Source organism: Jaculus jaculus, chromosome 9, assembly GCF_020740685.1.
Source record: "Jaculus jaculus isolate mJacJac1 chromosome 9, mJacJac1.mat.Y.cur, whole genome shotgun sequence".
Classification (NCBI taxonomy): domain Eukaryota; kingdom Metazoa; phylum Chordata; class Mammalia; order Rodentia; family Dipodidae; genus Jaculus; species Jaculus jaculus.
In genome coordinates, this window is record NC_059110.1 from 49578258 (window position 1) to 49592731 (window position 14474).

At 39.6% G+C, this 14474-nt stretch overlaps 1 protein-coding gene across 12 annotated transcripts in view; it reads left to right on the forward strand.

Annotated features, from left to right (window-relative positions):
• The window catches only part of Fam184a (family with sequence similarity 184 member A), a 155804-nt gene extending 144528 nt beyond the window's left edge, over positions 1–11276 (forward strand). For 4 of the 12 annotated variants that reach the window (XM_045159043.1, XM_045159046.1, XM_045159045.1 and 1 more), the window contains 4 exons: positions 3711–3828; positions 6227–6331; positions 9269–9471; positions 10929–11276. In XM_045159043.1, coding sequence (XP_045014978.1) covers positions 3711–3828; positions 6227–6331; positions 9269–9471; positions 10929–11010 — 508 coding nt within the window. In that variant the 3' untranslated portion in view covers positions 11011–11276. Of the gene's footprint in view, positions 1–3710; positions 3829–6226; positions 6332–6995; positions 7033–7529; positions 7605–9268; positions 9472–10928 lie in introns of those variants that run through there. The other 8 variants (XM_045159044.1, XM_045159051.1, XM_045159052.1 and 5 more) reach the window with 6 other exon arrangements.
• The last annotated feature ends 3198 nt before the right edge of the window (positions 11277–14474 follow it).

Sequence of the window (14474 nt, forward strand, 5' to 3'; positions counted from 1 at the left end):
CTTTGATTTGTTCTCTGACTTTGAACATATTTACAATCATTCTTTTGAACTCTTTCTCAGGCATTTAATCTAACTCTCACTGGAGGACATTTCTGATGCATTAAAACTTTTAGGTGGGTTTATATCATTTTGCTTTTTAGTGTTTCTTGTGTTATAATGTATATATTTTTGTATCTTGGATTAAGTTAATGCTTGGATTTTCTAGCTAGCTGGGTATTCTTAGCTGTATCAATTGATTTGATGTAATATATTTTCAGAGTAGGACCTTAAGGTGTTATGTGTGGCTCTTAAGACTCTCAGAGTATCTACAAAGATGTTCTTAGGGGTTGAGTTTCCCTGCTATAGGAGTATTCAAGCAGGCTGAGTGGAATAAAATACAGGTAGATTGTAAAATTTAACTAAACATTGTACACATTCAATCAAAACAGCCCCAAGTATGTATGCAAGAGTAGTTATTATAACGACCAGATCCTCTATCAACAAAGAGGTTAAGATTTCTGGTCTGTTGAGGGATCCAAGTCAGCTTGCGACCAAGTGAGACCCTTCCCTGGTGCAATCCCAGTTACCTTGGATGATTTTGGTCTCAGTCAAATTGGTGCCTGGGCCATCGGGCTGCTGTTCTGATTTCTGGAGCTGGGCACTTGCTTTTCCTGTGGGGCAAACCGAGCCTGCCAAGTGTGGCCCTGCAGATCAGCATCCCTGCTGCTGGAACTGCTGCTGCTCAAGCTGCTCCTGCTGGGACTGTAGCCACTGCTGCTGATGGTGTTGCTTAGACCCACCGCTGCTGCTGCTGTAGCTGCCACTGCTGGAGCCACCACTGTTGCTGAAGCTGCTGCTGCTGTGTCCAGTTCTGCTGCTCCCCCTGAAGCTGCTGCTGCCAAGTATGCCGCTGCTGCCACTCCTGGGTCTGCTGCTGCTGGGGCCGCTGTTACCGGTGCTGGAGCCGCTGATGTTGCTGCCGAAATCTGCTCCTGCTTGGGTCCCACTGTTGGCGTGGCCGGGTCCCAGGGCCGCTGCTTTGTTCGCTGGAGCTGGGCTCAGGCAGTGGAGGAGGGGAGGGAGCCGCAGCTTCTCTGGTTCTCTCGCTGCTCCAAGCGTTCTTCTACCTCGCGGTCTGCTCTTCCCTTGCTCGCTGCCGCTCTCCCCTCACGTTTCCCGAGTTGGGGAGAGCGCGGTGTGAGGGAAAGCTCCCGCACCTGGCTTTTCCTGCGGCTCGAGCCGAGTCTGGCGGCTTTCTGGTGCGCCGCGGCCGCGGCGGTTGGCCGAGCTGCCGGAGCTCCTTTTCCCGCCTGTGCAGGCTCTGGATGCTCTGGAACTCTTCTACTTCTCTGCTGCCGCTTCAATTTCCTATACACCTCACTTTTTAGTAAAAGTGTGTGTTTTGCTGAGTGTTTTTGGTCTTTTTTCCCCCCTAGGCTGCTTTGGCGTGGTACCTACGCCGCCATCTTAACCGGAAGTCCTTTTTCTCTTTCTTATCCAGATATCTTTCTCATTAGAAATTTTGGTGATAGCCAGGCATGATGACACACGCCTTAATCCCAGCACTTGGGAGGCAGAGGTAGAAGGATTATCATGAGTTCAAGGCCACCCTGAGATTACATAGTGAATTCCAGGTCAGCCTGAGCTAGAGTGAGTCCGTACCGTACCTCAGAAAACAAAAACAATGGTGATAAATAAATATACTTTGTGGAGAGTAAATGGTAACAATCCTGTAGAGGAAGAATGTCTGAGCTGAATAAACACACACACACATGGGAGCACAGTTTCAGGGATGACTTTTACATCAAACAAGGTTCCAAGATCATAAATGATTGTTTTGGACTCATTTTGCCTTAAGTTCCCATTTTATACACCAACATGAGATAATGCTCTTGAATAAGTCTTTCACTCTAGGCTAGGCTTTTAGCTAGCTTTTGTAGCAGCCTGTTTTTCTGCAACAGCAGGCAGCACCCATATTTGTACTTTGCTTCTGATCATGACAGAAATGTGTTCCAATGACATCTGTGGCCGCTCCAGCAGAAAACCCAAATGCCTTGTTTTTTCTTAAGTAGATAGTATTTATCAGTCTTCTTAAATCTTTTGCCCAGGGCTGGAGAGATGGCTCAGTAGTTAAGGTGTTTGCTTGCAAAATCTGACAGCCTGGGTTCAATTCCCTAGCACCCACATAAAGCCAGATACACAAAGTGGCACATGTGTCTGGAGTTTATTTGCAGTCTCAAGAGGCTCTGGTGTGCCCATTCTCTCTCTCTCATGTGTGTGTCTTTTCAAATAAGTACTTAAAAATATTTAAAAATCTTTACCCACAAATTTATAAGAATGAGTCCTTCCATACTATAATGAAATATATGACTACTGTGTGAGAGAACCCTATTAGTTTTCAGTTCATCTATTTTATACAAAAGAGCAAAAAAAAAAAAAAAATGGTAATGAAATACATTGTATGAGTAACTTAGCACTGACCTGGCTGATTGCACCTGAGCTGCCACAGTCTTTTTATTAGCTCTCACTTCTCTTTTTTTTTTTCTCACTTCTCTTTTTTAAAATATTTTATCATTTGTTTATTTGAGAGAGAGAAAGACACAGGGGGAGAGAGAGAATGGGCATGCCGGGGCCTTCAGCCTTTACAAATGGATTTCAGACGCATGTGCCACCTTGTATATCTGTCTTATGTGGGTCTTGGAGAATCAAACCACAGTTCTTTGGCCTTGCAGGCAAACGCCTTAACCGCTAAGCCATTTCTTCAGCCTATAGCCCTCACTTCTGTTCCTCAGATCTTCCCACATGCCACTTGAGAGCTGTAGTCAGGCTGGGTCTGGAGCCAGATGTGGCATATGTAGACTTATCCTTGGGCTGAGCTGGGCAGGATTTCATACACCAACATAGAGAGCTTTGGTTTGTCTAGGATGTGCCTGTACAGAGTGACTGCACTCATTTCTAGATGACAAAGTCTTCTCTAAGTCACTCAGTATTTGTAATGAGTCAACTTTACTAAGCTTAAGTTCTGCCCAGTTGTTCTAATTATCTATAATTTCTAAAACTGAAACTACTTGTTTTTATATTAAGCTAGCACTTTTTGGTCTGCCCTGTCCTTGCTGCTGGATTCTGCAGGATCCATGGATGTACACAGTTGCTTCACTTTAGTCTTCAGTGGCATTCGGTCCTCTGGCCATCTTTGTCTTCAGGAAAGAGTAGCCTGTGAAAAAGACATCTCATGCCTGATAAAGTCTTCGTTAGTTTATATATACAGACAGACATTACAGACTTTCAAAACTTCATTTCTCATAAATGAAGACAAAATGAGATCATTTACTTGATCTTTTGTTCCCTTTCCCCTGTATCTTTTCTTGTCCTTTGCATATATGTTACCAAGCTTTATCACATTAGTAATATTGCATTGATGGTAAACACTCAATAAACCTACCTTTTAGCTTCAGCCTGGGTTTGTTAGGTCAGTATCATTTAGTTATTGATCCTTTTGCAGAGCTCACTTACTGTATTCACATACTCTTTGCTTAAACTTGATTATTCTTCCAAAAATAACCTGCAAAGCACTTACTACCTGATCTATAGCTCTTGAGACAGTCATGTTACTATTCTTAAAAGTCTTGTGTTAAATGTGTATATATTTAATGGGACTGATTGGAAAATGAAGGAAATTATTGCAAAAGACTGTCTGAATCATATTGAGATAAAGGTTTTCTTGTTTTTAGACTAGAAGAAATGGAAGAAAAATACCTAATGAGAGAATCAAAACCAGAAGATATACAAATGATTACAGAACTAAAAGCCATGCTTACAGAAAGAGACCAGGTCATAAAGAAACTAATTGTAAGATATTTTGTTTTTAGTATAACGCTGGTTATAATTAATAGACTATTGAGAGAACCTAGAGAATTATTTTTTAAATAATGCTAAATGAACTGGCTGTGGTGGTACATGCCTTTAGTGCTAGCACTTGGGAGGCAGAGGTTGGAGGATCATCATGCATTTGAGGCCACCTTGAGACTACTGAGTGAATTCCAGGTCAGCCTGGGCTACAGTGAGACCCTACATCAAAAAAACAAATAATAATAATGATAATGATAAATGAAATATATAGTATAATCTCTGTGCATTGTGATCAAAAGTCTATTAAAATATTTATGAATAAGAAATATACACTCATTTAAAGTTTTAAATGTGGCATTAGAATAGGGGAATTGTGCCTTCTACTTTAGTGTTTTTTAAAAGAAATGGTTCTTTTTGACATACCTTGAATGTTTAATAATGCATCACTGTCACTTAAACAGTCAACATTCTAGTTATGTGCATCTGTATGCACATTGTATATACAGAGTTAGAACTGACTAGGAAGCAGCTGTGAACTCATCTGTACATTGGCCTGCATTGTACACCTCCAGACTAGTCAGTTTTTGTTTAGTTTTGAGATGGGTGTTCATCCTGGCTGATCTTGTAGTACTGGCAGTTCTCTAGAGTACTGAGATTACAGATATGTGCCACCATGCCTGGCTCCAATTAATCATGCTAATTTAAAATAATACATTTCTTAAACCATGTTCACCAAACACTGATCCAGAAAGATAGTGATTTTCCAGTACCCATGAGGCTGAGGCAGTAGGATCATGAGTTCAAGGCAAGCCTTGGCTACATTTCAAATTCAAGGCCAGGGCTATATAGCAAGACACTGTCTCAAAAAAATAAAACCATACAACCAGCCAATAAAGAAAAAGGTTCTGTTGTCTAGCCTGAGGGAAATTGTGTTCTCTCTCTTTAGGAAGTCTGAAATACTGAGGTGTTGAAGGGTGCTGAGAAGTCCATTTGAAAAGACAATATAGCTTTAAGAAAAAATATACTACTTTCATTATTGCCATTAATCCTTAATATAAAAAACACATAAATGTTTAAAACCTCATGAAATGTTTCAGAGTTTTTAAAAATGCTATTGCTTATTTGTGATAGAAAGAAAGTATGAGTATTCCAGGGCCTGCTGCCACTGCAAAGGAGCTCCACATACATGTGCCACATTGTGTGTGTGACTTTACAAGGGTACCCGGGATGGCAGACTTTTGTAATCATTCTAAATGTTCATTAATCTTTGCAATGAAACTTTTCAGTATTAACATATAAAACACAAGACCACTATACATTTCTGACGTCCTATTTTTAAAAGTCACAGTTTAGAATTTTGAAAAGTCCACCTGTATTCTGGAAGTAGAAGCTCCTTTTGAAAGCAAGCAGCTTCCATAGAGGGAGTCCTGGAGCCAACTGTGAAGACATGATGTACTGTACATTTTCAGTCCCTCAAACGGGTGATATTTCCAAGTATCATGCACATGCGTGCATTCCTTATAGGTAGCTCTGTTTACTAGCAAAGGATGCCTGGGAAGTTGTTGTGTATTCTATTCCTAAAATTAGCAACATAGCAAGTGTTTTTCATCTGTGGCCCATAAATGGCTATCGATTTTCCAGTTCTTACTTGAGATGTTAAAGATACAAGTATACTTCATCCTCACAACAGGGTCAGGCCAGGAATGTAGCCAAGGGTTGTCACACACTTTCTATAATACTCTCGTTCCCTGGATTTTGAGGCATATGAGCGAAGATTAGTAACTCCAGTTAGAGTCAGTAGTAACTAAAGAAGGGGAGGAGTCTGGTCCTACTATATGACCCTAGAATCCAGTTGTAATGGACCACATGCCTGTACTCATTCATGATGCTCTATCTGCTGTGGCCTTCCTTCAATCTGGTTGTTTGTGAAGCCAAAAGCAAATGTTATATTTGTAACAGCCCTTCATTTTTCCTGTTACCATTGCCTTAATACATTGAAATCTCAAAGAAACATCAAATCCATTTTCAGGCACTCAAGAATTATGATACATCATAGTGTCATTTTCATTTCACTCACACAGCCCTTAGAATAGACACTAGACCTGCTCAAACTTTACAGTCACAACTAAAGAGATGGGATCAATAGTAGATCGAGTCTTAAAAGAATAAGTACTAAAGGGTTGGATTGAATTCTTGGGCATATGGTTTAAAAGGTGTTGAACATTCAACCCATTAGCAAACTTTTAAGACACTGGCAATCAGGCCTAGAGAATTTTGAACAAAGTATATAATACTTCATATTTTATATTAAATTGTGAATGAATTGGCACTTATATAATTAAGTTTGTAAATATTCAATAGAAAATGCTGAAAAGATGTTTATAATTCTTTTGCATAGGAGGATAATAAATTTTATCAGCTGGAATTAGTCAATCGAGAAACTAACTTCAACAAAATATTTAACACAAGTCCTACTGTTGGTGTTATTAATCCATTGGCTAAGGTATGTTTTTTAGACATTTGAAATAGGGAGATATTTAAGAACTAGATGAGAAGCTTGTAGAATTATTTGGAGTAGCATAAAGATAAAATGCCCCACAATGTTTCCTTAAATAATAATAACCCACTAAGATTAGAATTATTTATTCATTTTCATTAATAGTTTATATTCCTTCAAATATGCTATTAATATTAGAAATCTTTGTTCTTTTTGATTGTCATATTTCTAAAGGAAACTAAGCTTGTACCCCTTCTTGCATTAATTTATTGTCATTGCTTTATCGATTAGCCTCATAATAGTGTAGAAAGACAAAGACCACAACCCTGGATACCCAACACTTCTCCCTGCCATCCTAAGGGAACTTAAAATGAATATGTATTTTGTTGCCTAGCAATAATTAGAAGGAGCCTTAATTTTGTAAGTCTTATGACTGTCTTTGAACATTGATATTAAGTGTGGCTTATTCTGATACTTTATTATTCTCTTTCAACAAGTACAAGAGCCTTGAAATTGACAGGGCTAAATCCAATCATAGTGCTTTTGCCAAGTAGAAATTCAGCTTACATTAAATTGTAAAAATTTATCATACTTTAAGTCACCAGTATTATTCTGTAAGTAAAGTGAGTACTGAATGAAATAAATAAATGTATATATTAACTTCACGCAGATTATGAACCTCTTAGAAGAAACAGTAATAAAGTGCTGTAAGTAAAGAAAGTACTGAATAAAATAAATAAATGTATATATTAACTTCATGCAGATTATGAACCTCTTAGAAGAAACAGTAATAAAGTGCTGGTGTTAAAAGTGTTTTTTATTCATATTTTATTGTTTCTCATCATTGCTAATTTCTAGCAGGCCTTTACCAAGAAATTTCATTCTCAAAGCATAAAATTCCTCTACTAAGAATACCAAATCCATCCTTCCTTTCTTGAGTGCTCCACACTTTGAATGTGAAAGTTTTGTAAAGTAGAATGACAGAAGTGCAGGAATCACTGTGCCTTTAATTCTGTAATAAAAGCATCTCAATAACTAACTAGTGAATGAATACATAAATTTCATTTTAGGGTTTTTGATTTTTTGTTTATTTGCAAGCAGAGAGAGAGAGGGAGGGAGGGAATATATGTATGCTCCATATCCTCTTGCCTCTGCAAACAAATTCCAGATACATGCGCCACTTTGTGCATCTGGCTTTATGTAGGTGCTGGAGAATGGAGTCCAGGCTGTTGGACTTTGCAAGCAGTCCTTTAACTGCTGAGCCATCTCTCCAGCTCAGGTTTGTTTGTTTTTTTTTTTTTTTTAAGAGACAGGGTCTCCTGTAACCTAGTCCTTCAACTTGCCACATAGCCAAGGCTAGACTTGAATTCTGGATCCTCCTGCCTCTACCTCCAAAGTACTGGGATTACACATATCTGCCAGAATGCTTGGCTTTAATTTTAGTTTTTAAATCAGTAATTTAGAGTAGCAAGCTTTTAATTATAAAGGAAAATTACTCATGATCTTATATAAACAAAATATATTAGAATTTTTTTTCTATCTATTTTGTTGGAACTAAATTTTGTATCTATAAAACCGCTGCATTAAACCTTTACCAATTCTCCTTTTGGAGTTTTAAAACAGAAACTTAAATAGGTTTATGTGTGCCCTCTGGTGACTACAATAAGAAAATACAAAATGTACAGCTTTGTGGGAATGTCTTAGCTGTTTTTGACTCCTAATAGTGACTAGAGTTTTCACAAACAATTCCCAAGAACAGACTGAAGCACAAGCTGAGACACAGAAAATGATGTCCAACAGGATATAATTGCACGTGAAGGAAATTTCCATCTTGTTTATTCATTGCATTTTTAAAACACTAGAGTAATTTAGTAAGAAAAAAATGGAAATTTAGCATACATCTAGCTGGCAAAATATGGGAATATTCTAAGTGTTTTATAACACATTAATTTTTACTTTGCATAACAAAAGATGCTCATAGATTCTGGTGGGAATAAGACATTTAGAGGCTACAGTTAATGATCTGCAAGCTGATAGATTTCCAGTCTGCATTTGTATTCTTCTGCATTTTCTGTCCCTTTAAAATACTGATTGAACATTAAAGACTGAGTATTTTAGCTTTTATAACCTTTATGTTTTAAAATTATGAGGCAATTGGTATTGCCAGTTAATTGGAAAATAAAAATTATATCAATTTAATGTTATTCCTTCAGAGAGATGTCACAGTGAATTTAAATCAAAGTATTTATTTAAGTCTATAGTAAAAATGTGAGATTTGTTTCATTGCCAAGCATTTTCTTGTCTCCCCCCCCCCCTTTTTTTCAGGCAAGGATAGCTTTCCTTTGACAGATGGCTAAAGTTCATGGACTTCTCTTTAAAATTTTTTTTAACTTTATTCCTCTTAATTTTAGTATGAGGTATATGAAAGAATTACTCTTTCACCATACTTCCCCCTTTCCTCCCAGTTTTCTTTCCCCTTTGGTATCCTCCCCACCTCCTCTCTCCCCCTATTCCACAATTAGAAGTAAGCCACTCATTTTTTTTCCTTTTTTGGTTTTTTGAGGTAGGGTCTCCCTTTAGCCCAGGCTGACCTAGAATTCACTATGGAGTCTCAGGGTGGCCTTGGACTCACAATGATCCTCCTACCTCTGCCTCCCGAGTGATGGGATTAAAGGCGTGTGCCATGATGCCCAGCAAGCCACTCTTAAATGCTCCTTTTTCCTTCCGTCTGTCTGGGAAGCATGCCTGTCTTTGAGGATTCCATGGGGATAAACACTTTTAAGGATCCCCACACCACACCTTGGGCAACACTGGTTAACCTTAACAACATAATTAAATACAAAGCTTCCAAATTTTTATGCCCAATTTATATGTCTTGTGATTCCTATTTTCTTACTTGTCCTTATAGAAGGACTGTTCTCACATGTATTATTTTTAATGCAGCCAAAGAAGAAGAATGATAAGTCACCAACAAACAGGTTTGTGAGTGTTCCCAATCTAAGTGCTCTGGAATCCGGTGGAGTGGGCAATGGACATCCTACCCGCCTGGATCCCATTCCTAACTCTCCAGTCCACGATATAGAGTTCAACAGCAGCAAGCCACTTCCTCATCCAGTGCCACCTAAAGAGCCCAAGACATTTTTGAGGTGAGCCCTGTCTCACCAGTGTTTTTACTTTTTTCTCTTTTCTTTTTTAATTTCAGAAATTTGCCTTTTTACATTGAGAAATCCATTACTCTAAAAGCAACTTAGAAAATTACTGTGAAATAGTTTCCAAAAAAATTTTTTTCCAGGTAGGGTCTCACTCTAGCACAGCATGCCAAAATGAAAACACAAACAAAAACAATTAAGAACTTTAAGGGACTTATATGTCTAGTTAAGTTAAAAATAAAATTTATTTAAAAATCTGTAAGGTTTAAAATTATTGCCATTTTAATTTATCTCAGGTTTGATTAACAAATACATTTTGAATGATGCTGTTTAACCATTAAATCATTAAAGTCAGAGAGCTATGTTTTGTGCTCACTTTACTGCAACTGACTTTTTGTTGCTTTATTTTTATTTTACTTATTTTTACTAACTCTGAACAGTGCCACTTGTATGTCTTAGAAGTAGAGAATTTGTTTTTAATTGATTTCTACTATTTTCTTACTAATTATTAAAATGAGAATAACTAAACAATTCTCGAAATATGTCTCCTGCTAAATACCTGATGTTGCTTATTTTCCCTTATGCATGAGAATGTTCAGGTATCAGTAAGATGCATGTGCATGAGCCTAAGGAACATGGCTACTGGATTTTCCATTACACATTGTTGCGTGCCTTGTAATGTCCCCCAGAGACGGTAGGGATTCTTTTATTTTTTTTTTTTAAGTAGCCCAAATAATCATTAGTTAGAATTAAGATAAGTTAATGTAACTTGGAAAATAAAGGAAAAATTGAAATTTTAATGCCCTCCTAGTAGTATCTGCTTATGGGAACATGAAAGCAAATGTGTGCAAATAGTAAAAATACTTGAGATTGATTTAGTTATTTAACAGTTATAGCTAAAGACATACATGAGAGTCAAATATCTGTGTCTGATTCTGAAATTTTAATTAAAATGGAAAAGGTACTGCAAAGAGGAATATTCTGTTATTTCACATAATTCCTCTAGATGCTTTTTTGTTGTTCTTGTTCAAAGAGGACATTGCTTTTTCAATTGCTTGCTTTTTGCTTTAAGTCATTGTGATGTGGCTCCTCTTAACTACCTTTATTTGAGTTGCATGCACTCCGCCCTTATGGAGTAGAAGAGTAATTCTACTGCAGAACAAGTAACCAGTGATTTTGTTTTGATTTTTTTGAGGTAGGTTCTCCCTCTAGCTTAGGCTGACTTGGAATTCACTGTGTAGTCTCCATCTGGCCTTGAACTCACAGCAATCCTCCTCCCTCTGATTACTGTGTACTGGGATTAAAGGTGTACACCACCATGCCTAGTTTAGTTAGCAATCTTAATAGCACAACTTCTAATGTTGCAAGCCAGTATTAGTATCTACACTGATGTTGTATGTGTTTTGCAAAACTGCTTAACCCTGTGTTACATGTCTCTCTTTTTATGAATTCAGTCCTCCTCAGAGTGAAGCTTCCCCAGTGGCCTCCCCAGACCCTCAGCGCCAGGAGTGGCTTGCTCGGTACTTCACATTCTGAAAGAATTGTTTTGGCACAGCTCTGTATGGACCATTACTAAGAGCATGACTCAATGCAATCATTATGTAAACCTGCTTTCCTATGTCAAGCACTGTGAATGAGAAAGCATTTGTCTCTCCAGTGTGCAAATACATTGCATTTCCTGTGGTATTTGTTGGAATCACTCTATAAGGTACTCTATTATGTGTGTAATTGTAAGTTATTTTTACTTGAGATGGAAGTCTTTAATCTTTGTAATTACTGCATAATAAATTTTAGTAGAACAATGTTTTGCATTGTTTTGTGTTAAGTGTACTTTAATTTTAAAATACTTTCATAAAATTCATTTTTGCTTATATTCTTTTTTTTTTTTTTTTTTTTTTGTCTTTGTGGTACTGGGGAGAGAACCTAAGGCCTTGCACATGCTAGGCAAGCACTTTGTTGCCAAGCTACACACCAGCCCCTTAAAATCCTTTTTAATACAAAGTGTAAAACTTGTTTTACTGTATTGATAACATATAAAGATACTTGACCTTAATATTCAAAATCAATATAGGGAAATATATTCTAATACCATCTTTCATTATATGTACTTAATTGTTCTATTAGTCACCTTCTCCTTGCTAAGAATAAATACCCAATTAGACACAGCTTGTGGAAGTTTGGAAGTCTGGAGTTTGTATATAGTAACTGGAGGACCTCTTCCTTTGCCCCCTCTCTCAAATAAATAAGAATAAAAATAAAAATTAACCTGTAATGAAAGCACTTGTATAAATGGTGGACTTACAAGAATAGAAAATATTTGCTGACCTATACTTTTTAGTTTTATTTATTTTTAACTTTATTGACATCTTTCACTGTCCTCCCTCTTTCTCCTTCCAAGTCCCCATTCACTGAAGCCCTTCTCTTTTCCAACTAGTCTCTTCAATTTTGATGTCATCATTTTTTCCCTCCCATTATGCAGTTCTTGTGTGGGTAGTGTCAGCCATTATGAGGTCATGAATATCAAGGCCATTTTGAGTCTGGAAAACAGTATTTGCAAAGCACTCCTCCCCTTCCTTTGGCTCTTACATTCTTTCAACCACCTCTTCTACAGTGGTTCCTGAGCTTTGGAGGGTGATAAGAGATATCTTAGTGCTAAACACTCCACTGTCACTTCTCAGCACTGTGGTGACTTTTCAGTTGCCCCAGTGGTCACCACCATCTGAAAAAGGAAGCTGCTGTTCAGTTTTGAGAGATGAGATCTAGAATGTTTAGTATAGATAACATCTGTAGCATTATACATTATGGTCAAAAGTTATTTTGGAAATAGTCAGTCCTAGTGTACTTTGCTTACAAGCCAGATTGTCAGTCTTCAAAGTAGAGAATGTATTACTGATTAGTAAGCATAGACCTAATGAACTATTCTCACATCTTATTTCTTTAAGCCAACATCTGTCTTGGTGGAGTAATTTAGTCTGTGGCCCGTAAGAATGCATTGACTTCTAAGAATAGTGAAGATTGTGTCAGGCACAGTTGAGGGCCACTCCAGGCCACTGGAGGTTTAAGCAGGCCTGAGCTGTCAGGCATGGCTAAGGGCCACAGGCCATAGGAGGTTGCAGCAGGTCTAGACCTCCATAATCTCACCTACAGACCGGCAGGAGTGAGGCCAGTCCCTCTTACCACCTGGGGCACCTGAACATCCTGATACGACTTAGGCTTTGGATTTCCTATGGCCGTGTAACACATACCTCCACCCTAACCCTGTATGTTAATGAGGTATCAGCCAGCAGCTTTCACATAGCCAAATCCCCCTGTGACCCTGTACCTTATCCTACCACTACATGAACGCTTATAAGCCTATTCCTCTAACAAATAAATGAGTTGTCCTCTGACACAGTCTCCTGGGTGTTTCTTCCCATCATACTCACAGCCACTCAAGACCCTGCTCCACAGTTGCCTGGATGCCTCTGGGGAACCAATGCGCAGCAGCCCCAGGTGGCCAGGAACCACAGCTGGCGCCTGAACAGGGACCCTCTGAGACGCACTGGGATAGGTGAGTGCTCTCCCTGAGAGACATCGGCCCCCTGTGGCCCTGCCTCCATGACTGAGGACTGGCATGTTTCTCCATTTCCTCCTTTACTTTTGGTTCATGCTATCATGAGGGTCTTGGTGTCTCCATTCATTTTCTGTCATGGATAATATCACCTCCCACAAAAAGGATCACAAATTTGAGGTTTACGAATGCTTCCCAAGAAAAAAGTCATTAAGCCATCTCCTTTTAGGAGGAAGTCCTCCAGATTGCCCCCTGGATGATTTCTGGAGATCCCTGTGACCCTGACATATGGATCCACATGGCTTATCTGGCTAGAATATGAGAAGTTCAGGAAGAAAATACTCCCTCACTCCCTTTTCATCTTCTTTCAAGCTTCTCCACTAGGCCAATGGCAGGGCTGCAAGCTGGCCATGAAAGTGCTCTAAGGCACCTAGGGTCCAGTGGCAGACATGTGTGCCAAGACAGTGGCACCTCAGCCCACTCAGGCACAGTGTCTTCACTTTCCTCCCCGGCAGCCCTGCCCCCCCCCCCCTTTCCCCTTCATGAAGCCAGCTCCTGGGTGTACTTGCCCTGTGAGGAGGATGGTCTTGGGAGGCACCCTTTCCACTCCCAAAGACCATGAGCTACCCAGGCTGGCAGGCAGCCCAGTGTCTTGGCCACTGCCTTCGTGCCTACCAGACCTGACCCCAATGAGAGCCCGGGAGCCAGGCAGGGCTGGCCCAAATGTATTGAGTTATCTTGATTGTTCCCAGTCAGTTACAGATTGACTCTTTGTTCTCCATTTCCCCTCTCTCTTTCCCTCCAAGTATAGCAGCTATTAGACAATGCATTGGTCTTTCTAAGGCCACAACCATGCCAAAATCTGATGATGACTCCAATGAGGAGGGCCCTAAGGACTAGCCAGCAGCAGACCTCAGTTCCCTTAAAAAGACTATAGAACAAGTCAGAAAAAAATGACCCCAGGTATTCCCACGCCCACCCCTGTTTACCCTCCCTTACCACCATACCACCTCCCAATCTGGGCTGCCCCCTTCAAGCTCATGTTACACAAGTCAAAAGAATCCCAACATCATAAAGTCCCCTGACCAGGACCCTTCTTCATCTACACCTCACTGACAATTACACAACAACTATAAGAGCTCCCACCCCGCCCAGCTGTTGCCTAGTCTTTTTGTCCAAGATGGCAGTGCCAGGGGCGCTGCCTCCAGGGCTGCCACTGCTGCCACTGTGAAGAGCCCACAGGCTGTCCGCCCACCTGCTGTGCCAGCTCCATGAAGTGGCAGAGCGAGTGAAATTCAAGCCCCAGCGGGTGTGGCTCGTCGTCTGCAAAGCGGCTGAGAGAGAGTGAATGGACAACTGATGTCTTTTGGCCAAAGCCACCCTGAGGATACAGAGTGAATTCCAGGTCAGCCTGGGCTAGATTGAGACCCTACCTCAAAGAAAAGAAAGT